Here is a 26,369-nt window from a genome sequence, read left to right on the forward strand (position 1 = left end):
AAAAAGGGTAAAGGTTCCCCTTTCTTTGCAGGTAGAGGGAGGGGAAGAGGTAAAAAGTGCACAGCGTCCCCAGGATCACAGGAGCAGAAATTAACACCCTGCTTCTGCCAAATCTACAGCATGACGCTGGGGCTCCCTTGCGGGAGTCCGCTCGGGTGGGAGCACGTCTGAAACTTTTCAGTCAGCTCTTGGGTTCAATCTGGCCTGGACCCATGGGTCTTACAAATAGTGTCCCATGGATACAAACTGGAGTTTCAAGACGTCCCCCCATGCCGATATTTCAAATTGACCTTGCCAGCTTCTCTCCCGGACAGAGAAGTAGTAACAGCTGCAATTCAAAAATTATGTCAGGATCAAGTAATTGTCCTGGTGCCCTTGTCACAACAGGGAGAAGGGTTTTATTCAAGCCTCTTCGTAGTTCCGAAGCCGGACGGCTCGGTCAGACCAATTTTAAACCTGAAATCTCTGAATCTCTACCTGAAAAGGTTCAAGTTCAAGATGGAATCTGAGGGCAGTGATTTCCAGTCTGGAGGAAGGGGACTTCATGGTGTCAGTGGACATAAAAGATGCCTACTTAAATGTTCCCATTTATCCTCCTCATCAAGCTTATCTGAGATTCGCAGTACAGGATTGCCATTACGAGTTCCAGACATTGCCGTTCGGTCTCTCCACGGCACCGAGGGTATTCACCAAGGTGATGGCAGAGATGATGGTCCTCCTTCGACAGCAAGGAGTCAATGTAATCCCTTACCTGGACGATCTCCTGATAAAATCGAGTTCCAGGAAACGGTTGGTGCAGAACATTGCACTCTCCCTGTCCATACTTCCAAAGGCGCAGTTGAATCCGACGACAAGATTGTCCTTTCTGGGGATGATACTAGACACAGAAGTACAGAGGGTATTTTTTTTTTTCAGTAGAAAAGGCTCTGGAAATCCAGAGAGTGGTCAAACAAATTTGGAAACCAACAAGAGCGTCGATCCATCAATGCATTCGGTTGTTGGGAAAGATGGTAGCGGCCTACGAGGCCATACAGTTTGGCTGATTCCATGCCAGAGTATTCCAGTGGGACCTGTTGGACAATGGTCCGGATCCCACCTACACATGCACCAGAAGATAATCCTGTCTCCAGAGCTGGGATTTCGCTCCTGTGGTGGCTACACAGTTCTCACCTACTAGAGGGATGCAGGTTCGGGATTCAGGACTGGGTCCTAGTAACCACGGATGCAAGTCTCCGAGGCTGGGGAGCAGTCACACAGGGAAAAAGCTTCCAAGGAAAATGGTCAAGTCAGGAAACCTGTCTTCACATAAACGTTCTCGAATTGAGAGCCATTTACAACGGCCTTCTACAAGCGGTGCATCTTTTTCAAGATCAACCCGTGCAGATCCAGTCGGACAATGTAACAGCAGTCGCGTACATAAACAGTCAGGGCAGAACGAAAAGCAGAGCGGCAATGGCAGAGGTGACAAAGATCCTCCTCTGGGCAGAAAGACATGCAAAAGCTCAGTCAGCAATTTTCATTCCGGGAGTGGACAACTGGGAAGCAGACTTCCTCAGCAGACACGATCTCCATCCAGGAGAGTGGGGCCTCCACCAAGAAGTCTTCGCAGAAGTGACAAGTCTTTGGGGAGTTCCTCAAGTAGACATGATGGTGTCTTGTCTCAACAAGAAGCTTCAGAGATATTGTTTCAGGTCGAGAGACCCTCAAGCAATAGCAGTGGATGCACTGGTGTAACAGTGGGTGTTTGGGTTGGTGTATGTCTTCCCTCCACTTCCACTAATACTGACAGTTCTCAAGCTCATAAGAAGAACAAGGGTTCGAGCGATCCTCATTGTCCCAGACTGGCCAAGGAGGGCTTGGTATCCAGATCTTCAGGAGTTGCTCATAGAAATCCTCGGCCTCTTCCTCTTCGCGAGGACCTGCTGCAGCAGGGGCCGTGCGTGTATCAAGACTTACCGCGGATACGTTTGACGGCATGGCTGTTGAGCGCCGGATCCTAGCCCGAAAGGGTATTCCCAAAGAAGTCATGCCCACTCTTATTCAGGCCAGGAAAGGAGTAACGTCTAGACATTACCACCGTATTTGGAGAAAGTATGTGTCTTGGTGTGACTCCAAGATGGCTCCTACGGAAGAGTTTCAGTTGGGACGTTTTCTCCATTTTCTGCAGGCGGGTGTGGATGCGGGCCTAAAATTGGGTTCAATCAAGGTCCAGATTTCAGCCTGATCAGTTTTCTTTCAAAAACAATTGGCCTCCCTTCCAGAAGTTCAGACGTTCGTGAAAGGGGTGCTGCACATCCAACCTCCATTTGTGCCTCCGGTGGCACCATGGGACCTTAATGTGGTGTTGCAGTTCCTTCAGTCGGATTGGTTTGAACCTCTACAGGAGATAGAATTGAAGTTTCTCACTTTGAAAGTGGTCATGCTGTTGGCCTTGGCATCCGCAAGGCGGGTGTCTGAGTTGGGGGCCTTGTCTCACAAGAGCCCTTACCTGATCTTCCATGAAGATAGGGCAGAGTTAAGAACTCGTCAGCAATTTCTTCCGAAGGTGGTTTCATCTTTCCATATAAACCAACTTATTGTGGTGCCAGTGACTACTGACACCTTCACTGCGTCAAAGTCTCTTGATGTGGTCAGAGCTTTGAAAATTTATGTCGCTAGAACAGCTCGGATACGGAAAACAGAGGCTCTGTTTGTCCTGTATGCGCCCAACAAGATTTGGTGTCCTGCTTCTAAGCAGACCATTGCGCGCTGGATCAGAGGGACGATTCAGCACGCTCATTCCTCGGCAGGATTGCCGATACCGAATTCGGTAAATGCCCATTCTACTAGAAAGGTGGGCTCATCCTGGGCGGCTGCCCGGGGGGTCTCGGCATTACAACTTTGCCGAGCAGCTACTTGGTCAGGGGCAAACATGTTTGCATAGTTTACAAGTTTGACACCTTGGCTGATGAGGACCTCAAGTTTGGTCAATCAGTGCTGCAGGGTCATCCGCACTCTCCCGCCCGTACTGGAGCTCTGGTATAGCCCCATGGTACTGAAGTGGACACCAGCATCCTCTAGGACGTATGAGAAAACAGGATTTTAATATCTATCGGTAAATCATTTTCTCCTAGTCCGTAGAGGATGCTGGGCACCCGACCCAGTGCGTACTTTACCTGCAGTGGTTAGTTTTGTAGTTACACAAGTGTTGTGTTACAATTATTTTCAGCATGTTGCTGCAATTGTTCATGCCTGTTGGCATGGGTTTAGTTGAATGCCATGTTGTGCGGCATGGTTGATGTGTGAGCTGGTATGAATCTCACCGTTAAATTAAAAGTAAATCCTTTCCTCGAAATGTCCGTCTCCCTGGGCACAGTTCCTATACTGAGGTCTGGAGGAGGGGCATAGAGGGAGGAGCCAGTTCACACTCTGAAAAAGTCTTAAAGTGCCCATGGCTCCTGCGCAACCATCTATACCCCATGGTACTGAAGTGGACCCCAGCATCCTCTACGTACTAGGAGAAAAGGATTTACCGGTAGGTATTAAAATCTGGTTTTATTAAGTGCCAGAAACGTTAGTGATGTCTTGGATGGGTTAACAATAATAATTATCATTGATACGCCATTTTTGCAGGTTTAAGGGTTTATAAATAGGAGCAAATTCAACTAAAAGGTGCAAATTTGTACCTAGATGTACCATGTCATTTTTTTCGCTTTTTGCTTCACTATAACCTGTCTGCAGATTTTAAATTGCTCCCTCCACCCCCTCCCCTTTCACCTCACAGAAAAGCATGATTTTTCCATGTTTCAAAATTGCACCTTCCAGATTGTAGTTCTAACCTACTGTAGGCCCTTCAAGTGTGAAAGTTTTATGTTCTATGGAATCATTTTATTCGGCCATATCAGTGTTTCTGGATTTCCCAGTGGGCCTGTGCTACTCCAGTTCAGGTAGTAAATAAATATCTTCTAAATATACTGTAGAACAGGTGATCTACGCCTCTTCCGCTACTGGAAAAGAGTTGATTGGTGTTGATAAGTACCAATAAATGTTGCAGCTATATGGAGATATGTATGAGATGTCATGCCTTATGTTGGCTTTCACCTTCTGGGTACCTGGTCCTTCTACGACTTGTTTACAGCTGAACATGTTTCATTGCAGATACCTGAAGAACATGATGCTGAGAGTCAAGTACGCAAAGAGCGGGAGTGGCGCTTCTTACGGAATGCCAAGGTCAAGAAACAAGCACAAAACCTCCTACAAAAAGGTGAATGATTCTACCATAGCTCTGTACACTACAAACCTTTCCTATGATCTATTTGTCTTCCTGCTGCCTCAGATTCATGAGCAGTTTCTCCGGATCTCCCCCCTGTCTCTGCCTTCCCGGATTCCCTGCCATGAGGGCCAGGTTACACTCTGTGGAAAAGATTTTTCTTTCCTGTGTGTGTTAATATGAGATTTTAAGTGTCTGTGACTGTATTAACACGGCGCCTGTACTGCCAAGCAGAGTTAATCTGAGCTGACAAGTGTCCAGTCCCAGATCAATATCCATCCTACAGCAGCCAGCTCCATTTATTAATATGTGTGATAGAGAGAAGCAGTCGGGGAGAACTCAAGCCTCGGGTCTGCAAGGAGCCATAGAGTCTCGCGGGAAGTGATTATATGTGAAAAATGAGTTTGCCCTAGCTACATAAGAAATACTATTTTATGTTTTTCGTTTTACAGGCATCACCAAGTTGGATGATCAGATATTTATTAACCGAAATCCAGGCGTTCCCTCCGTAGTGAAGTTTCATCCATTTACCTCTTGTATCGCGGTTGCTGACAAAGACAGTATCTGGTAATACTCTGAGGCAGAATGTTTCTCTATAGATTAGGAATCGTGGAAATGCAGTCTGTCGTGTCTAAAAAGCTGGCATAGATGCAGTCAAACTACATTTTCCCTTAGGATCTGTGTAGGAGAGCTGATAACCTGTATCCAGAATAACATTATATACTTCAAGCGTTGTAGCAGATTTTTATTATTTTGTCAGCGATTTGGAAAACGTAACCGTAAATGCAGAGCAAAAAGCCTTTACTGTTCCCTGTGTCTCTTTTTCCCCCCTTTCTGTTAGAGAGATCAAAAAAAAAACTTTTGTCATTCTGTTTTTGTTTTTACTGATTGCAGTCTTTTCATCCGCTAGTGCTTTGTGCTACAGTACGTATTATTGTGTGATTAGTCTCTCTTGGACAAGTTTCATATAGATATATCTATTTTTAAATCCTCTGATTGGGTTTATTTTAGACTTGTAATGGGCAGCTGTCACTTCCTTGGAGAACCTTATTTGGGTTATCTTGTTTCTGCTTATAGAAACATACTGTATCTGTCACAAGACTATGTTGCATTGCATCTGTTGCAGTTTACCTGCACTGCATGTTTCAGTCCACTCTTGTTATATTCACAAAAATGAGTTAACATTTCACTAAAGTTCTAATTTCAAATAATCTTAAACCTTTAGTTTTGGTGCGGTTCTTATTCACTGTTACCTGTATATTAGACCTGGTTCACCAAAAATACCCATCCCTGTCTATAACCTGCCATCCATATGCCAAGATGGTGCGGCAACGCCGAGTAGGCAGCAAGGCATGTAAGGAGGGTCCCGGTATTCACACTGTTGGTCACCGCCCCAGTACTGAGCCCCAAAAATCTGCTGCTATACTTGTCTTAGACCAACACCATCCAATGGTCATTAAGCCCCTAGTTTTCTCCTACAGTCACATTTCATACTACATCTCCGCATTGCTTCTATGAGTGCTGGTTATCTCAAGTAATTGCTTTAGAAAGATCCCTCACTAGCAATCTAGAATGCTGCTACTTCTGGCTGTTCAATCCGTTGTCCAATTCCAATCTACATCAGACATATTTGAGTAAATTTACTAAGGTGGGATTTTTTTTTTTTAGAACTGGTGATGTTGCCCATAGCAACCAATCAGATTCTATCTATTATCTTCTAGAAGCAGCTAGATAATTGTTAAGTAGAATCTGATTGGTTGCTATGAGCGACATCACCAATTCTAAAAAAAATAACCCACCTTAGTAAATTTACCCCTCAGACCTCTCCCCTAATTATTAACTGACATTTCATTAACATCTCAGTGGTCCAAATGGCTTCATAGGTGGCCTCTTGGGAGTTGTGACAATTCAATTAATTTAAATGGAATAAGTGACTCTGTAAATTGACATACCTGTCACAAGCCGCCACAGCCCGTGACTTGCCCGCAGCGTCTGGTCATTGCTAAGCATCCAGACGCTAGCAAGGCTTTCGCTCCCTTGGTAACCGGGGACGTGGCTAGCTTCCTGCCCGCCGCCTCCCTAGCAACCAGCGACGCTGTCGGAAGGGGCAGCGCTGGGGATTTGTGATCGTGCAGCAGGACAGCTGCACAGAGTTGTTCATCAAGGGAGCCCTTGTCGCTAAGGATTATCTTTGTGGATTATTTGCCTGCTTTTCTGTTAAAGTCTGCTGCAGTATTCCTGTATCCAGCTCTGTGTCAGCTGCATTATCAGTAACGTGTATTTGGTTATTCCTGTCTATTTATGTCTTATTAGCTTGTTACGCTTCTACCCTCCCGCATTCTTCCTCACCTCTGTATCCTGTAACTCCACCAATAGATCTAGAGTCCTCAGTGTTATATGTACTCCCTGTCGTCCAAAACTCTTTAGTTATTGTATTCATCCGCCTTGCCCCTATCTGAGACCATTCTGTCTAAACTTCTTTACCCTTCTTATTTTTCCTGACCTCGTTGTGTTGCTCTCTTATCTTTTCATTTGGGTCACTCTCCTCTATTGTTAGGTTCACCTCCTCACCGGCATTGATTCAGGTCACTCCGGGTTGAGCTTGTACAACCGTCAGTTGCGTAAGTCCAGGTGGCATCCCAGTACTGGTAGGCATATCACGCCTCAAGGGAGAAGCAGCTATTATAAGTTTGGGGTCACGTGATGCAGTTAATTTGCCAGCGGTCGGGATCATGGCGGTCAGGATACCGATGCTGAAATCCCGACTGCTGACAATGCCGACAGAAAGAATCCCGGCTAACAGGGGCTATTCCTATTCGTGGGTGTCCACGACACCCATAGAGTGGGAATAGAACCTGTGGTGAGTGCAGCGAGCCCACAAGGGCACTTTTTGCGCTTGCCCTGCTGCGGGCATACTGACGGCCGGGATGCCGTTGTCGGTATACTGACAATCGGCATCCCAAGCAATATACTGATCCCTGGGTCACTGCCCAGAAGACCTCCGGAAAAAATAGACTTTCCAAGAAGAGGATACTTCAGTTGTAACAATACCTCTCCTAAAATATATTATTCTCATTTGATTTACTGCAGTTTCTGGGATTGGGAGAAAGGAGAGAAGCTGGATTACTTTCACAATGGCAACCCACGTTATACCAGAATTACAGCCATGGAATATCTAAATGGACAAGACTGCTCTCTGCTGCTGAGTGCCACAGGTGTGTGCTGGAGGGGAGGAGGAGTACTTGTGCCACAGGTGTGCTGGAGGGGAGGAGGAGTACTTGTGCCTCAGGTGTGCTGGAGGGGAGGAGTAGTGCTTGTGCCACTGGTGTGTGCAGGAGGGGAGGAGGAGTGCTTGTGCCACAGGTGTGTGCAGGAGGGGAGGAGGAGTGCTTGTGCCACAGGTGTGTGCAGGAGGGGAGGAGGAGTGCTTGTGCCACAGGTGTGCTGGAGGGGAGGAGGAGTGCTTGTGCCACAGGTGTGTGCTGGAGGAGAGGAGGAGCGCTTGTGCCACAGCTGTGTGTTGGAGGGGAGGAGGAGCGCTTGTGCCACAGGTGTGCTGGAGGGGAGGAGGAGCGCTTGTGCCACAGGTGTGCTGGAGGGGAGGAGGAGCGCTTGTGCCACAGGTGTGCTGGAGGGGATGAGGAGCGCTTGTGCCACAGGTGTGTGCTGAGGGGAGGAGGAGTGCTTGTGCCACAGCTGTGTGCTGGAGGGGAGGAGGAGCGCTTGGGCCACAGGTGTGCAGGAGGGGATGAGGAGCGCTTGTGCCACAGGTGTGTGCTGGAGGGGAGGAGGAGTGCTTGTGCCACAGCTGTGTGCTGGAGGGGAGGAGGAGCGCTTGGGCCACAGGTGTGCAGGAGGGGAGGAGGAGCGCTTGTGCCACAGGTGTGTGCTGGAGGGGAGGAGGAGTGCTTGTGCCACAGCTGTGTGCAGGAGGGGAGGAGGAGTGCTTGGGCCACAGGTGTGCTGGAGGGGAGGAGGAGTGCTTGTGCCACAGGTGTGTGCTGGAGGGGAGGAGGAGTGCTTGTGCCACGTGTGTGTGCTGGAGGGGAGGAGGAGTGCTTGTGCCACAGGTGTGTGCTGGAGGGGAGGAGGAGTGCTTGTGCCACAGGTGTGTGCTGGAGGAGAGGAGGAGTGCTTGTGCCACAGGTGTGTGCTGGAGGAGAGGAGGAGTGCTTGTGCCACAGCTGTGTGCTGGAGGGGAGGAGGAGCGCTTGGGCCACAGGTGTGCTGGAGGGGAGGAGGAGCGCTTGTGCCACAGGTGTGCTGGAGGGGAGGAGGAGGGCTTGTGCCACAGGTGTGCTGGAGGGGAGGAGGAGCGCTTGTGCCACAGGTGTACTGGAGGGGAGGAGTGCTTGTGCCACAGATGTGTGCAGGAGGGGAGGAGGAGTACTCATGCCACAGGTGTGTGCTGGAGGGGAGGAGGAGTGCTTGTGCCACAGGTGTGTGCTGGAGGGGAGGAGGAGTGCTTGTGCCACAGGTGTGTGCTGGAGGGGAGGAGGAGTGCTTGTGCCACAGGTGTGCTGGAGGGAATGAGGAGCGCTTATGCCACAGGTGTGCTGGAGGGGAGGAGGAGCGCTTGTGCCACAGTTGTGCTGGAGGGGAGGAGTGGTGCTTGGTTGGATTAGGAAATCTGTTTCCTTAAGGTTTGAGTCCAGGGGTAGCTTTATTAATACTCAATATGGAAGCATCATAACTATGAGGACAGAAGATATAGTGCAATAAATATAGGGGCATAGTAAATGATAAGTATGTACTGTATATGTGTCCGATATTTCATTTTGCCAATACAGAAGCACAATTTATTTATTTTTTTTAAACAATTTGGGGACATTGCAATTCATTTTTTCCTGGTACTCACAGGCTAGTGTTACCGCTAGGAGCCTAAAGCTGTTTGACATTGAGTTGGACAACCCTAGTTTGCAGATAGCATGGTCTCTTCGTAAAGCAGTCTTGCATTAGTTTTTCCCTATATCTTATGACACAGCTGGCTAATATACACGCCAGTTTGTATTTCTTACATTTAAACTGTCAGGGTTTCGATTTGCTTCATGCTGGGTTTGAAAATGTTGGTTTTCCTGTGATTTTCTAGCTGTTCTGCTTTAAGAAATTGATTTTTTTTTTTTTTTTTTTGTCAAAATCTTAATTTGATAAATTTACCCAGAGTCTCTCTGGATAGACTGTAGTTAATACAATCTTGGAGCATTTATTTCAGCCTTGGTCAAACCTTAAAGCTTATTTTGTTCATATAGATGATGGTGCCATACGAGTGTGGAAGAACTTTGCTGACCTAGAAAAGAATCCCGAAATGGTAACTGCCTGGCAGGGTTTATCTGACATGCTGCCATCTACACGGGGTAAGCCATGAATATGGTAGATGGTATTATTTATATTTGTCCTCTCCAGCCTTAATACTGTATATAATCCCATCCAAAACTAAACGTTGACAAAAGTTTTGAGTGTAATTAACAGTTTGAATATGTGATTTTGATTCTTGCACGGGCAGGGTTTTTTTTTTATTATTATTAATCAAACTGCTATAATTGTTGTCTCCACATAGCTCTCACTGCCCCCTCCACACAGATCTCACTGCCCCCTCCACATAGCTTTCACTGCCCCCTCCACACAGCTTTCACTGCCCCCTCCACACAGCTCTCACACTGCCCCCTCCACACAGCTCTCACTGCCCCCTCCACACAGCTCTCACTGCCCCCTCCACACAGCTCTCTCTGCCCTCTCCACACAGCTCTCACTGCCCCCTCCACACAGCTCTCACTGCCCCTCCACACAGCTCTCACTGCCCCCTCCGCACAGCCTTTCACTGCCACCTCCACATACTGTAGCTCTCTCTGCCCTCTCCACATACTGTAGCTCTCTCTGCCCTCTCCACATAGCTCTCTCTGCTCTCTCCAGATAGCTCTCACTGCCCCCTCCACACAGCTTTCACTGCCCCCTCCACACAGCTCTCACACTGCCCACTCCACACAGCTCTCACTGCCCCCTCCACACAGCTCTCTGCCCTCTCCACACAGCTCTCACTGCCCCCTCCACACAGCTCTCACTGCCCCTCCACACAGCTCTCACTGCCCCCTCCGCACAGCCTTTCACTGCCACCTCCACATACTGTAGCTCTCTCTGCCCTCTCCACATACTGTAGCTCTCTCTGCCCTCTCCACATAGCTCTCTCTGCTCTCTCCACATAGCTCTCACTGCCCCCTTCACAGACGTCTCACGGCCCCCTTCGCAGACGTCTCACTGCCCCCTCCGCAGACGTCTCCCTGCCCCCTCCGCAGACTTCTCACTGCCCCCTCCGCAGACTTCTCACTGCCCCCTCCACACAGCTCTCACTGCCCCCTCCACACAGCTCTCACTGCCCCTCCACAGACTTCTCTCTGCCCCCTCCATATAGCTCTCACTGCCCCCTTCACAGATTCTAACTGCATTTAAAAGGGCATAAGGCTAAGCCCTGTGTGCTCATTGTCAGCTTTGTGCAGAGGAGGTCATGTGACGTGGAAGTTGGCTACTTCTATCAGATCGGGAGCAGCCAACTGTGTTCCCAAGATTGTGTAGGTGGCACTGCAGCTTGAGTACCACCTAGCCTTGCTTATTGTACCACTAGTGCTACTCATACCACCAAATGAAAACCGCTGGTCTAGGCCCTCTATCTGTAAGCTTCTCATTAATTTGTTTCTCTGCCACAAGTCAGTTTAAGGGGGGGAGGCAGAAAGAAAAAAAGACATCACAATACCTGCATGATCCCCAGGGGAAGATTAGGTTACTGTCATGTTGTTATCTTTTCTCTGACGTCCTAGTGGATGCTGGGAACTCCGAAAGGACCATGGGGAATAGCGGGCTCCGAAGGAGGCTGGGCACTCTAGAAAGATTTATGACTACCTGGTGTGCACTGGCTCCTCCCACTATGACCCTCCTCCAAGCCTCAGTTAGATCTTGTGCCCGGCCGAGGTTGGATGCACACTAGGGGCTCTCCTGAGCCCTTAGAAAGAAAGTATAGATTTAGGTTTTTTATTTTCAGTGAGACCTGCTGGCAACAGGCTCACTGCAGCGAGGGACTAAGGGGAGAAGAAGCGAACTCGCCTGCTTGCAGCCGGATTGGGCTTCTTAGGCTACTGGACACCATTAGCTCCAGAGGGATCGACCGCAGGCCCAGTCCTTGGTGTTCGGTCCCGGAGCCGCGCCGCCGTCCCCCTTACAGAGCCAGAAGCAAGAAGAGGTCCGGAAAAACGGCGGCAGAAGACATCAGTCTTCACCAAGGTAGCGCACAGCACTGCAGCTGTGCGCCATTGCTCCTCATACACACTTCACACTCCGGTCACTGAGGGTGCAGGGCGCTTGGGGGGGGCGCCCTGAGCAGCAATAAAAACACCTTGGCTGGCAAAAATACCACAATATATAGCCCCAGAGGCTATATATGTGGTAAATACCCCTGCCAGAATCCAGAAAAAAGCGGGAGAATAGGCCGCGGAAAAGGGGCGGAGCTATCTCCCTCAGACACACTGGCGCCATTTTCTCTTCACAGTGCAGCTGGAAGAAAGCTCCCCAGGCTCTCCCCTGTAGTTTTCAGGCTTAAAGGGTTAAAAAGAGAGGGGGGGGCACTAAATTTAGGCGCAATATTGTATATACAAGCAGCTATGGGGGAAAATTCACTCAGTTATAGTGTTAATCCCCACATTATATAGCGCTCTGGTGTGTGCTGGTATACTCTCTCTCTGTCTCCCCAAAGGGCTTCGTGGGTCCTGTCCTCAATCAGATCATTCCCTGTGTGTGTGCGGTGTGTCGGTACAGCTGTGTCGACATGTTTGAGGAAGAGGCTTATATAGTGACGGAGCAGATGCCGATAAATGTGATGTCGCCCCCTGTGGGGCCGACACCAGAGTGGATGGTTAGGTAAAAGGTATAACCGACAGTGTCAACTCCTTACATAAAAGGGTGGATGACGTAACAGCTGTGGGACAGCCGGCTTCTCAGCCCGTGCCTGCCCAGGCGTCTCAAAGGCCATCAGGGGCTCAAAAACGCCCGCTCATTCAGATGGCAGACACAGATGTCGACACGGAGTCTGACTCCAGTGTCGACAAGGTTGAGACATATACACAATCCACTAGGAACATCCGTGACTTGATCCCGGCAATAAAAAATGTGTTACACATTTCTGACATTAACCTCTAAAAATGGGTTTTTATGTTTGGGGAGAAAAAGCAGGCAGTGTTTTGTTCCCCCATCAGATGAATGAATGAAGTGTGTGAAAAGCGTGGGTTCCCCCTGATAAGAAACTGGTAATTTCTAAAAAGTTACTGATGGCGTACCTTTTCCCGCCAGAGGATAAGTTACGCTGGGAGATATCCCCTAGGGTGGATAAGGCGCTCACACGGTTGTCAAAATAGGTGGCACTGCCGTTTTAGGAACGGCCACTTTGAAGGTACCTGTTGATAAAAAGCAGGAGGCTATCCTGAAGTCTGTATTTACACACTCAGGTACTAGACTGAAACCTGCAGAGCGTGCTGCTGCAGCGTGGTCGGTGACCCTGTCAAACATACTAGTTTGCTAACTTGAGAACATATTAAAGACGTCGTCTTATATATGAGGGATGCACAGAGGGATATTTTGCCGGCTGGCATCCAAAATGAATGTAATGTCCATTCTGTCAGGAGGGTATTAGAGACCTGTCACTGGACAGGTGATGCTGACCTTAAATGGCGCATAGAGATTCTGCCTTATAAGGGTGAGGAATTATTTGGGGATGGTCTCTGGGACCTCGTATCCGCAGCAACAGCTGGGAAGAAATATTTTTACCTCAGTTTTCCTCACAGCCTAAGAAAGCACTGTATTATCAGGTACAGTCCTTTCGGCTTCAGAAAAGCAAGCGGGTCAAATGGCGCTTCCTTTCTGTACAGAGACAAGGGAAGAGGGAAAAAGCTGCACCAGTCAGCCTGTTCCCAGAATCATAATTCTTCTCTCGCTTCCTCTGAGTCCACAGCATGACGCGGGGGCTCCACAGGTGTAGCCAGGTACGGTGGGGGGCCGTCTCAAAAATTTCAGCGATCAGTGGGCTCGCTCACAGGTGGATCCCTGTTTCATTCAAGTAGTCTTTCAGGGGTACAAGCTGGAATTCGAGATGTCTTCCCCCCGCCGTTTCCTCAAATATGCCTTGCCGACAACTCCCTCAGGCAGGGAGGCTGTGCTAGAGGCAATTAATAAGCTGTATTCCCAGCAGGTAATACTTAAGGTGCCCCTACTCCAACAAGGACGGGGTTACTATTCCACACGGTTGGGGTACCGAAACCGCATGGTTCGGTGTGACCCTTTTTTATATTTAAAATCCTTGAACACATACATAAAAAAATTCAAGTTCAAGATGGAATCGCTCAGGGCGGTTATTGCAAGCCTGGACGAGGGGGATTACATGGTATCCCGGGACATCAAGGATGCTTACCTGCATGTCCCTATTTACTATCCTCGCCAGGAGTACCTCAGATTTGTGGTACAGGATTACCATTACCAAGTCCAGACTCTGCCGTTTGGACCGTACATGGCACCGAGGGTGTTACCATGGTAATGGCCGAAATGATGATACTCCTTCGAAAAAGGGGAGTTTTATTATCCCGTACTTGGACAATCTCCTTATAAGGGCGAGGTCCAAGGAGCAGTTGCTAGTCGGGGTAGCACTATTTTGGAAAGTGCTACAACAGCACGGTTGGATTCTAAACAGTCCAGAGTCACCGCTGGTTCCTACGACACATCTACTGTTCCTGGGGATGGTTCTGGACACAGACCAGAAATAAGTGTTTCTCCCGGAGGAGAAAGCCAAGGAGCTGTCATCTCTAGTCAGAGACCTCCTGAAGCCAAAACAGTTATCGGTGCATCATTGCACGCGAGTCCTGGGAAAAATGATAGCTTCCTACGAAGCAATCCCATTCGGCAGGTTCCATGCAAGAACTTTTCAGGGGGACCTGTTAGACAAGTGGTCCGGGTCGCATCTTCAGATGCATTAGGCTGATAACCCTGTCTCCAAGGACCAGGGTATCTCTACTGTAGTGGCTGCAGAGTGCCCATCTTCAAGAGGGCCGCAGGTTCGACATACAGGACTAGGTCCTAGTGACCATGGATGCCAGCCTTTGAGGCTGGGGGGCAGTCACACAGGGAAGAAACTTCCAGGGACTTTGGTCAAGTCAGGTGACTTCCCTACATAAATATTCTGGAACAGAGGGCCATTTACAATGCCCTGAGTCAGGCAAGGCCTCTGCTTCAAAACCAGCCGGTCCTGATCCAATCAGGCAACATCACGGCAATCGCCCATGTAAACCAACAGGGTGGCACAAGAAGCAGGATGGCGATGGCAGAAGCCACAAGGATTCTCCGATGGGCGGAAAATCATGTGTTAGCACTGTCAGCAGTGTTCATTCCCGGAGTGGACAACTGGGAAGCAGATCTTCTCAGCAGACACAAAAAGCTATAAAAGATATTGCGCCAGGTCAAGGGACCTTCAGGCGATAGCTGTGGACGCTCTGGTAACACCGTGGGTGTACCAGTCGGTTTATGTGTTCCCCCCTCTGCCTCTCATACCAAAGGTACTGAGAATAATAAGAAGGCGAGGAGTAAGAACGATACTCGTGGTTCCGGATTGGCCAAGAAGAGCCTGGTACCCAGAACTTCAAGAAATTATATCAGAGGACCCATGGCCTCTGCCGCTCAGACAGGACCTGCTGCAGCAGGGGCCCTGTCTGTTCCAAGACTTACCGCGGCTACGTTTTGATGGCATGGCGGTTGAACGCCGGATCCTAAAGGAAAAGGGCATTCCGGAGGAAGTCATTCCTACGCTGATTCAAGCTAGGAAAGATGTAACTGCAAAACATTATCACCGCATATGGCAGAAATATGTTGCTTGGTGTGAGGCCACAAAAGGCCCCAACAGAGGAATTTCAACTAGGTCGATTTCTGCATTTCCTACAAGCAGGAGTGTCTATGGGCCTAAAATTAGGCTCCATTAAGATACAGATCTCGGCTCTGTCGATTTTCTTCCAGAAAGAATTAGCTTCAGTACCTGAAGTTCAGACATTGTGAAAGGAGTGCTGCATATTCAGCCCCCGGTTGTGCCTCCAGTGGCACCTTGGGATCTCAACGTGGTGTTGAGTTTCTTAAAATCACATTGGTTTGAACCACTAAAAACCGTGGATCTAAAATATCTCACGCGGAAAGTGGTCATGTTATTGGCCTTGGCTTCGGCCAGGCGTGTATCAGAATTGGCGGCTTTGTCATATAAAAGTCCTTATCTGATTTTCCATATGGATAGGGCAGAATTGAGGACTCGTCCCCAGTTTCTCCCTAAGGTGGTATCAGTTTTTCACTTGAACCAACCTATTGTGGTGCCTGCGGCTACTAGGGACTTGGAGGATTCCAAGTTATTGGACGTAGTCAGGGCCTTGAAAAAATTATGTTTCCAGGACGGCTAGAGTCAAGAAAATTGACTCGCTATTTATCCTGTATGCACCCAACAGGCTGGGTGATCCTGCTTCTAAGCAGACTATCGCTCGCTGGATCTGTGACACGATTCAGCAGGCGCATTCTGCGGCTGGACTGCCGCATCTTAAATCAGTGAAAGCCCATTCCACAGGGAAGGTGGGCTCATCTTGGGCGGCTGCCCGAGGGGTCTCGGCTTTACAACTTTGCCGAGCTGTTTCTTGGTCAGGGGCAAACAAGTTTGCAAAATTCTACAAATTTGATACCCTGGCTGAGGAGGACCTTGAGTTCTCTCATTCGGTGCTGCAGAGTCATCCGCACTCTCCCGCCCGTTTGGGAGCTTTGGTATAATCCCCATGGTCCTTTCGGAGTTCCCAGCATCCACTAGGACGTCAGAGAAAATAAGATTTTACTCACCGGTAAATCTATTTCTCGTAGTCCGTAGTGGATGCTGGGCGCCCATCCCAAGTGCGGATTGTCTGCAATACTTGTAAATAGTTATTGCTAACTAAAGGGTTATTGTTGAGCCATCTGTTGAGAGGCTCAGTTGTTTTCATACTGTCAAACTGGATATAGTATCACGAGTTGTACGGTGTGATTGGTGTGGCTGGTATGAGTCTTACCCGGGATTCAAAATCCTTCCTTATTATGTCAGCTCGTCCGGGCACAGTGTCCTAACTGAGGCTTGGAGGAGGGTCATAGTGGGAGGAGCCAGTGCACACCAGGTAGTCATAAATCTTTCTAGAGTGCCCAGCCTCCTTCGGAGCCCGCTATTCCCCATGGTCCTTTCGGAGTTCCCAGCATCCACTACGGACTACGAGAAATAGATTTACCGGTGAGTAAAATCTTATTATCTGAAATGAAGAAAATACATTTGGGGACAGGAAAGGCTCTTACAGATCAACTGTAAAACTTTGCAAGCTGTTTTTAATTTTACACGCGTTTTGGAAGTTCAAGATCTATAAAGAACACTTGTGACTGTCTTGTTAGCATTAACACCAGATATAAGCACGTGTTGTTGTTTTTTTATTAAGTATTATTCTAACTAACTGACAGACTAATTTTTAGATTGGGCAGCCAACTGTTAAATAGGAATTCACATTTTCCTGCATTTATATTGAGCTGACCAGTGGTTCTTCATAGAGATCAATGTTCCCTACTCTGCAGTGCACTTGCTCAGATACAGCTGAAAGCATCTTAACGCAACTGAATGCTAACACATTATAAGTGCACATAGCTTAAAATATGTGATCTCTTACAGCAGTCGCTGAGCTTGACACAGCATTGCGATTAGAGGAGCAAGATATGAAATTGCATCCGCTGTTATGCCATCACAGTATTACCAGCACTTGACGCCCTAGCACATGATAACAATCTTACTCCTTGGTTGCACCTTGTTTGTGTTCGTCACCTCTTGCCCTGAAGTTGGTTTCTTTTTTCTTCAGAAGATTTTAATTGCCTGCTGTGAGAATTGAGTCTGCTACAGGGGGAACCAGATGATCAGTTATATTCCACCCTTGACGTAAAAAGCGGTTCCACTGGTGACACCTGCTGTAAAGTCCATTAGCAGACAAGCAGCTAATTGCAGGTCACTATGAGCAGCATGTGGTTTACAGCAGTATCGCGGTCTATGAGCAGCCTATTGGACAGTCACACTAGAAGCCTATCTGCCACTTCTTGCAGTTTGGAGATAAAACTTCAAAGTAGCACAGACTGCAGTTTTTAGTTTGTATGTCTCGGGTAATGCATCCCCCACATTACCTACATCAGAACCAGAGCTAATGCTGCAGTCCTAGAACTGGCAAGGGCCGGATGCTTTATGCAGTCTGTTGTGGATTTGTCAAGAGGGTCAAAGGTTTTGTTTTTTTTTCACTTTTTAAAGAGCAAGCAACGTTTCTATCCTCCTTGGTTTTTCCAAAGCAGTCAGTAGAGGTCCCCTCGTTACGAGAAGTGGGAAGTGGGAATAGGGATGTTGAGGATGGGGCAAAGAAAAAAGTCAGCCATGTGGGTTATATCATCAAGTTAATCCTTTCAACTCTGAAAAGTTGGGCCCTAGGATCACTACAAGTCTCTTCAATCTTTCTTTAGAAAATGGATGCACCAGGCGGTTTTTATTCTCTTTTGGGGAATGGGTGAACTGAGACGAAAAAAATTTCACTTAAAAGATATTTTGTAGACCTATATATTTTCATCCTAGAGTCATAAAAATGTCAACAGTAATGATCATCCTGATCTCACAGCTATCATGGAGGTCCGCAATAGTTTTTAAGGACTGCTCAGACTAAAGGGCTTTCTTATAGTTATCTCCTCCTGCTCTTGATGTGCTCTTGCCACCATTAAGTTGCCAATTTTCAAGTGGGTGGAGCAACTCCTGGAAGATTGGTGAAAGTTTATACATCTCAACTCTTATTTTAGAATACGTTGTTCTACTGTACTGCCAATGCCAAGCAAACAAGGTGCTGGCACTCAGAGTGTGGTGCTTAAATTCTTGCTTGAATTGGATGGGGTCATAAGAAAGAGACAAGAAAAGATTCCTCCCACAGAATAGGTATGTTCATTTTCAGCCCAAGATTTCTAACCTCGAGCAATTAATAATCCTAGAGTTAGGCCTTGAAGTCACAGACAAGTTTATTTGTGACATTATAGTCAAAGAGAAGTCCTCTTGGGCTTCCATGTGCTCACTAAATCCTAAGGCTTCAGACAATTCTTATTATAGAAGGCTGATCTTCAGAGGTTCAGTGGCAGTTGGGTCTCGCCTTCCTCTTCACCAGTTATCAGTACAAGGTACTAGTTATCCTTCCCATAACTTCAGTCATGTAATTGTTCCTAAAAGGGATGGAACATTCCACCCTATTTTGGATCTAAAAGGTTCTTCACAAATCTTAAGAGTGATCACCATACCCATATACTTTTCCAAGTTTTTTAAAGTAGATATGAGGAGCTCTGACTTGGCATGAAAGCTCTCCAGGTGCCTTTTACCCTTTATGAATTAATTTCCAACTATTAAAAGTGGCTTTGAGAAATCTTTGTGTCATATCTGTGTCAAACCTGATGCAGGTAGAGAAAAGAGGATATTTGTGCCAACAGTTAAGTCTGTTTCTCCGATCCTGTATGAGGACACAGACTGCCTAATTAAGAATCCTGGGATCTCTGCAGTTGTCCTTCTGTTTGTGTGTTGTCAACTCGATTCACTAGGATAACCTTCTTAGAAGGAATTATTTAAGTTATTTTGTACCCAGTGCCCTGGCTTTTAGAGGGTCTCTGTCCCCCTTTGTTTCTGTCCCCCTAGAGCAGTGGTTCTCAACTTCAACCCTTAAGTAACACCAACAGGTCATGTTTTGAAGATTGCTGTCTCTGGAAGCAGGTGGTATAATTACAGACATAGCAAAACAGATTCTCATCTGTTCATGAAATCCACAAAACACGACCTGTTAGGGGTACTTGAGGACTGGAGTTAAGAACCATTTGCCCTACAACATTGTACTAAGGATTCCACTTTTAGTACAAAAATCCATTTTCCTCTAATTGGCTGTAAACAATAACCTATGCCAGTGGTTAGGTAACATGACATTTCTCTGACGTCCTAGTGGATGCTGGGAACTCCGTAAGGACCATGGGGAATAGCGGCTCCGCAGGAGACTGGGCACAATTAAAGAAAGCTTTAGGTCACCTGGTGTGCACTGGCTCCTCCCACTATGACCCTCCTCCAAGCCTCAGTTAGATTTTGTGCCCGGCCGAGGTTGGATGCACACTAGGGGCTCTCCTGAGCTTCTAGAAAGAAAGTATATATTTAGGTTTTTTATTTTACAGTGAGACCTGCTGGCAACAGGCTCACTGCAGCGAGGGACTAAGGGGAGAAGAAGCGAACCTACCTGCTTGCAGCTAGCTTGGGCTTCTTAGGCTACTGGACACCATTAGCTCCAGAGGGACCGACCGCATGGAACTGGCCTTGGTGTTCGGTCCCGGAGTCGCGCCGCCGTCCCCCTTACAGAGCCAGAAGCAAGAAGAGGTCCGGAAAATCGGCGGCAGAAGACATCAGTCTTCACCAAGGTAGCGCACAGCACTGCAGCTGTGCGCCATTGCTCCTCATACACACTTCACACTCCGGTCACTGAGGGTGCAGGGCGCTAGGGGGGGCGCCCTGAGCAGCAATAAAAAGACCTTGGCTGGTAAAAATACCACAATATATAGCCCCAGAGGCTATATATGTGATAATTACCCCTGCCAGAATCCAGAAAAAAGCGGGAGAATAGTCCGCGAAAAAGGGGCGGAGCTATCTCCTTCAGCACACTGGCGCCATTTCTCCCTCACAGCTCCGCTGGAAGGAAGCTCCCTGGCTCTCCCCTGCAGTCTACACTACAGAAAAGGGTAAAAAAGAGAGGGGGGGCACTAAATTTAGGTGCAGTATATATAACAGCAGCTATAGGGGACATAATTCAGTTAGTCCCTGCATTATATAGCGCTCTGGTGTGTGCTGGCATACTCTCACTCTGTCTCCCCAAAGGGCTTTTGTGGGTCCTGTCCTCTGTTAGAGCATTCCCTGTGTGTGTGCGGTGTGTCGGTACGGCTGTGTCGACATGTTTGATGAGGATAATGAGGTGGAGGCGGAGCAGTTGCATATAGAAGGGATGTCACCCCCTGCGGGGCAGACACCTGAGTGGATGGACTTATGGAAGGAATTGCGTGCACGCGTCGACTCCTTACACAAAAAATTTGACGACATGCCAAATGCGGGACAGCCGGCTTCTCAGCTCGTGCCTGTCCAGGCGTCTCAAAGGCCATCGGGGGCTCTAAAACGCCCGCTACCTCAGATGGCAGACGCGGATGTCGACACGGATACTGACACCAGTGTCGATGACGATGAGTCTAGTCTAATGTCCACTAAGGCCATTTGTTGCATGATTGAAGCAATGAAAGAGGTGTTACACATTTCTGATATAAACCCAGGTACCACTAAAAAGGGTATTATGTTTGGGGAGAAAAAACTACCCGTAGTCTTTCCCCCATCAGAAGAATTAAATGAAGTGTGTGAAGAAGCGTGGGCTTTCCCTGATAAAAGATTGGTAATCTCTAAGAAGTTACTTATGGCATTCCCTTTCCCGCCAGAGGATAGGTCACGTTGGGAAACACCACCTAGGGTGGATAAAGCGCTCACACGTTTGTCTAAAAAGGTGGCACTACCGTCTCCGGATACGGCCGCCCTCAAGGAGCCTGCTGATAGAAAGCAGGAGGCTATCCTGAAGTCTGTATATACACACTCAGGCATTATACTTAGACCTGCTATTGCGTCAGCGTGGATGTGCAGTGCTGCCGCTGCGTGGTCAGATTCCCTGTCAGAAAATATTGACACCCTAGACAGGGACACTTTTCTGCTAGGAATGGCTTATGGACTCGCCAGTGGACAGGGGATGCAGATTCAAAAAGGCACATGGAAGTTTTGCCTTATAAGGGTGAGGAGTTATTCGGGGATGGTCTCTCGGACCTAGTTTCCACAGCAACTGCTGGGAAGTCAGCATTTTTACCCCATGTTCCCTCACAGCCTAAAAAGGCGCCGTTTTATCAAGTACAGTCCTTTCGGACTCAGAAAAACAGGCGTGGAAAAGGCGGGTCCTTTCTGTCCAGAGGCAGAGGTAGGGGAAAAAGGCTGCAACAAACAGCAGGTTCCCAGGAGCAAAAGTCCTCCCCCGCTTCTTCCAAGTCCGCCGCATGACGGTGGGGCTCCACAGACGGAGCCAGGTACGGTGGGGGGCCGCCTCAAAAATTTCAGCGATCAGTGGGCTCGCTCACAGGTGGATCCCTGGATCCTGCAAATAGTATCTCAAGGGTACAAACTGGAATTCGAGGCGTCTCCACCCCACCGGTTCCTAAAATCTGCCTTACCGACAACTCCCTCAGGCAGGGAGGCTGTGCTAGAGGCAATTCACAAGCTGTATTCCCAGCAGGTGATAGTCAAGGTGCCCCTACTTCAACAAGGACGGGGTTACTATTCCACACTGTTTGTGGTACCGAAACCGGACGGTTCGGTGAGACCCATTTTAAATTTGAAATCCTTGAACACATACATAAAAAAATTCAAGTTCAAGATGGAATCGCTCAGGGCGGTTATTGCAAGCCTGGACGAGGGGGATTACATGGTATCCCTGGACATCAAGGATGCTTACCTGCATGTCCCCATTTACTATCCTCACCAGGAGTACCTCAGATTTGTGGTACAGGATTGCCATTACCAATTCCAGACGCTGCCGTTCGGACTCTCCACGGCACCGAGGGTGTTTACCAAAGTAATGGCGGAAATGATGATACTCCTTCGAAGAAAGGGAGTTTTAATTATCCCGTACTTGGACGATCTCCTAATAAAGGCGAGGTCCAAGGAGCAGTTGTTGGTGGGAGTAGCACTATCTCAGGAGGTGCTACACCAGCACGGTTGGATTCTGAATATTCCAAAATCACAGCTGGTTCCGACGACACGTCTACTGTTCCTGGGTATGATCCTGGACACAGTCCAGAAAAAAGTGTTTCTCCCGGAGGAGAAAGCCAAGGAGCTGTCATCTCTAGTAAGAGACCTCCTGAAACCGAAACAGGTATCGGTGCATCACTGCACGCGGGTCCTGGGAAAGATGGTGGCTTCTTACGAAGCAATTCCTTTCGGCAGGTTCCATGCCAGAATCTTTCAGTGGGACCTGTTGGACCAGTGGTCCGGATCGCATCTTCAGATGCATCGCCTGATAACCCTGTCTCCAAGAACCAGGGTGTCTCTGCTGTGGTGGCTGCAGAGGGCCCATCTTCTAGAGGGCCGCAGATTCGGCATACAGGACTGGGTCCTGGTGACCACGGATGCCAGCCTTCGGGGCTGGGGGGCAGTCACACAGGGAAGAAACTTCCAAGGACTATGGTCGAGTCAGGAGACTTCCCTACACATAAATATTCTGGAACTAAGGGCCATTTACAACGCCCTAAGTCAGGCAAGGCCTCTGCTTCAAAACCAGCCGGTACTGATCCAGTCAGACAACATCACGGCAGTCGCCCATGTAAATCGACAGGGCGGCACGAGAAGCAGGATGGCAATGGCAGAAGCCACAAGGATTCTCCGATGGGCGGAAAATCACGTCTTAGCACTGTCAGCAGTGTTCATTCCGGGAGTGGACAACTGGGAAGCAGACTTTCTCAGCAGGCACGACCTCCACCCGGGAGAGTGGGGACTTCATCCAGAAGTCTTCACGCTGATTGTAAATCGATGGGAACGTCCACAAGTGGACATGATGGCGTCCCGCCTAAACAAAAAACTAGAGAGATATTGCGCCAGGTCAAGGGACCCTCAGGCGATAGCTGTGGACGCTCTGGTGACACAGTGGGTGTACCAGTCTGTTTATGTGTTCCCTCCTCTGCCTCTCATACCAAGGGTACTGAGAATAATAAGAAAACGAGGAGTAAGAACAATACTCGTGGTTCCGGACTGGCCAAGGCGAGCGTGGTACCCGGAACTTCAAGAGATGATCTCAGAGGACCCATGGCCTCTGCCGCTCAGACAGGACCTGCTGCAGCAGGGGCCCTGTCTGTTCCAAGACTTACCGCGGCTGCATTTGACGGCATGGCGGTTGAACGCCGGATCCTGAAGGAAAAGGGCATTCCGGAGGAAGTCATTCCTACGCTGATTAAAGCCAGGAAAGATGTAACTGCAAAGCATTATCACCGCATATGGCGGAAATATGTTGCTTGGTGTGAGGCCGAAAAGGCCCCAACAGAGGAATTCAACTAGGTCGATTTCTGCATTTCCTACAAACAGGAGTGACTATGGGCCTGAAATTAGGCTCCATTAAGGTACAGATCTCGGCTCTGTCGATTTTCTTCCAGAAAGAACTGGCTTCATTGCCTGAAGTTCAGAGGTTTGTGAAGGGAGTGCTGCATATTCAGCCCCCGTTTGTGCCTCCAGTGGCACCTTGGGATCTCAACGTGGTGTTGAGTTTCTTAAAATCACATTGGTTTGAGCCACTTAAGACCGTGGATCTAAAATATCTCACGTGGAAAGTGGTCATGTTGTTGGCCTTGGCTTCGGCCAGGCGTGTGTCAGAATTGGCGGCTTTGTCATGTAAAAGCCCTTATCTGATTTTCCATATGGATAGGGCAGAATTGAGGACTCGTCCCCAGTTTCTTCCTAAGGTGGTATCAGCTTTTCACTTGAACCAACCTATCGTGGTGCCTGCGGCTACTAGGGACTTGGAGGACTCCAAGTTACTGGACGTAGTCAGGGCCTTGAAAATTTATGTTTCCAGGACGGCTGGAGTCAGGAAAACTGACTCGCTATTTATCCTGTATGCACCCAACAAGCTGGGTGCTCCTGCTTCTAAGCAGACTATTGCTCGCTGGATTTGTAGCACAATTCAGCAGGCGCATTCTGCGGCTGGACTGCCGCATCCTAAATCAGTAAAAGCCCATTCCACAAGGAAGGTGGGCTCATCTTGGGCGGCTGCCCGAGGGGTCTCGGCTTTACAACTTTGCCGAGCTGCTACTTGGTCAGGGGCAAACACGTTTGCAAAATTCTACAAATTTGATACCCTGGCTGAGGAGGACCTGGAGTTCTCTCATTCGGTGCTGCAGAGTCATCCGCACTCTCCCGCCCGTTTGGGAGCTTTGGTATAATCCCCATGGTCCTTACGGAGTTCCCAGCATCCACTAGGACGTCAGAGAAAATAAGATTTTACTCACCGGTAAATCTATTTCTCGTAGTCCGTAGTGGATGCTGGGCGCCCGTCCATTGTCTGCAATACTTGTACATAGTTACTGTTAACTAAGGGGTTATTGTTGAGCCATCTGTTGAGAGGCTCAGTTGTTTTCATACTGTTAAACTGGGTATTGTATCACGAGTTGTACAGTGTGATTGGTGTGGCTGGTAAGAGTCTTACCCGGGATTCAAAATCCTTCCTTATTATGTCAGCTCGTCCGGGCACAGTGTCCTAACTGAGGCTTGGAGGAGGGTCATAGTGGGAGGAGCCAGTGCACACCAGGTGACCTAAAGCTTTCTTTAATTGTGCCCAGTCTCCTGCGGAGCCGCTATTCCCCATGGTCCTTACGGAGTTCCCAGCATCCACTACGGACTACGAGAAATAGATTTACCGGTGAGTAAAATCTTATTTTTTCAGGGTTGACACAGTTGGCTATTGTTCCACTTGTTGTTTTCAGCACATTGGGGAATTGCAGAGTTCTTCTTAAAGGCCCTACACACTGGGAGATATTAGTGAAAGATATGAACGATCTTGTTCATTAATGAACGAGATACCGTTCATAACTTTCAGCGCTCGTTCATTGCTGGTGCCCCATCGCTTGTGCATGCAGGCCAATATGGACGATCTCGTCCATATTTGCCTGCACTGCTATGGAGCCGGGTGACAGGGGGGGAGTGAAGAAACTTCACTCCCCCCGTTACTGACCCCCCCCATCCCCGCCGGTGGGTCGCCCGTCGGCCGTATCCGCCGTCGGGCAGCTCGGCGGCGGATCGCGCAGTGTGTAGGACCCTTTATATTAACTTGGTGACCATACGACATAAAACCACAGTGTGACCTCTTTCGCTGTTGAGCTTAATCCATGATAGTCATGGATTGCCCTACTGCCATGCTATGCTGCCACATTACTCTTAGTCACCATAGAGCCACTGTTATCTCATCTCATAAGCAATGCATCTATCTTAGCTTAACAAATAATTTTTTGTTGCTGTTTCCGTTTTAATACTAAGCACTTCCAGTTCTTATGGCTTTTCTCTTTTTTTTTTTTTTTTTTTCTTTTTTTTTTACATTTCATCCAAATGAACTAACTTCATTTATAATAAAGGCATCCTAAAGTTTTTGGGAAAGGGTTGCAATTGGCTTTTAATAAGGGTCTCTGTTTCCTAAATGTTTGATTGCTGAAAGCCCCTTGCATAGCATGTTGCTGGCTTCTGTAGCCATGTAAGGTGTGATCAGTGTCCCTAACGTTCTGCTTCTCTTTGCTGCTGCCTTCTGCCCCTGCTGGTTCTGGCCCCTTCCTTCCCCCTTCTTGAACCACAGGACTGGCACGACGCGTCTCCATTTATCTTGACAGGAGTAAGCAAGGGGGTAAGTTTACCTTCAGTCCTATGTGACCCGTGTGTACGTATGTGTGAGTGTGATGCAATCCAATGAGTTGCGTGTAGATTGCTTGTAATCTTCATCAATTATGTGCTGGGCAAGATGACTGGACTCCATTGTGCACACAGTGGAAGGTTGAGGTTGAACCAATGTTCACAAGATTGCAACTATAGCAGTTTCTTATAAGCCAGTGACATCCATTCTTAGTAAATGATTGGCTGCATTCTCTTGAATATTGGTTAAATACGTCAAAAAGGACTACAGGTGTACTTTCCATTTTTCTCAGTAGATGTGTTTTTGATATACTACTATATCTTATGTATTCTACATGTGTTTGCTGAGGATAACCTCTGTTATTTGCCTTTGCCAACTACTGTTTTGCATTAAGATAATAGATTACATTTTGATGTTTGCTTTTTAATAGGTCTAAGTACATTTTTATAGGGGGTCAAGTTAGGCTACTATAATGATGATCTTGCCCATATTGCTATGGCTTATAATGTGGACAGAGATCAGGATAGCATTAAACAGCTGAGCTCTGTGTTGCAGTGAAG

General features: G+C 48.1%; 1 protein-coding gene across 4 annotated transcripts in view; it reads left to right on the forward strand.

Annotated features, from left to right (window-relative positions):
• Positions 1-26,369, forward strand: part of RPTOR (regulatory associated protein of MTOR complex 1) — a 704,097-nt gene that overhangs the window by 669,855 nt on the left and 7,873 nt on the right. For 2 of the 4 annotated variants that reach the window (XM_063961080.1, XM_063961081.1), the window contains exons 25-29: positions 4,138-4,243; positions 4,702-4,816; positions 7,340-7,464; positions 9,499-9,603; positions 25,756-25,803. In XM_063961080.1, coding sequence (XP_063817150.1) covers positions 4,138-4,243; positions 4,702-4,816; positions 7,340-7,464; positions 9,499-9,603; positions 25,756-25,803 — 499 coding nt within the window. The remainder of the gene's footprint in view (positions 1-4,137; positions 4,244-4,701; positions 4,817-7,339; positions 7,465-9,498; positions 9,604-25,755; positions 25,804-26,369) is intronic. The other 2 variants (XM_063961083.1, XM_063961084.1) reach the window with 1 other exon arrangement.

Source organism: Pseudophryne corroboree, chromosome 3, assembly GCF_028390025.1.
Source record: "Pseudophryne corroboree isolate aPseCor3 chromosome 3, aPseCor3.hap2, whole genome shotgun sequence".
Taxonomy (NCBI): domain Eukaryota; kingdom Metazoa; phylum Chordata; class Amphibia; order Anura; family Myobatrachidae; genus Pseudophryne; species Pseudophryne corroboree.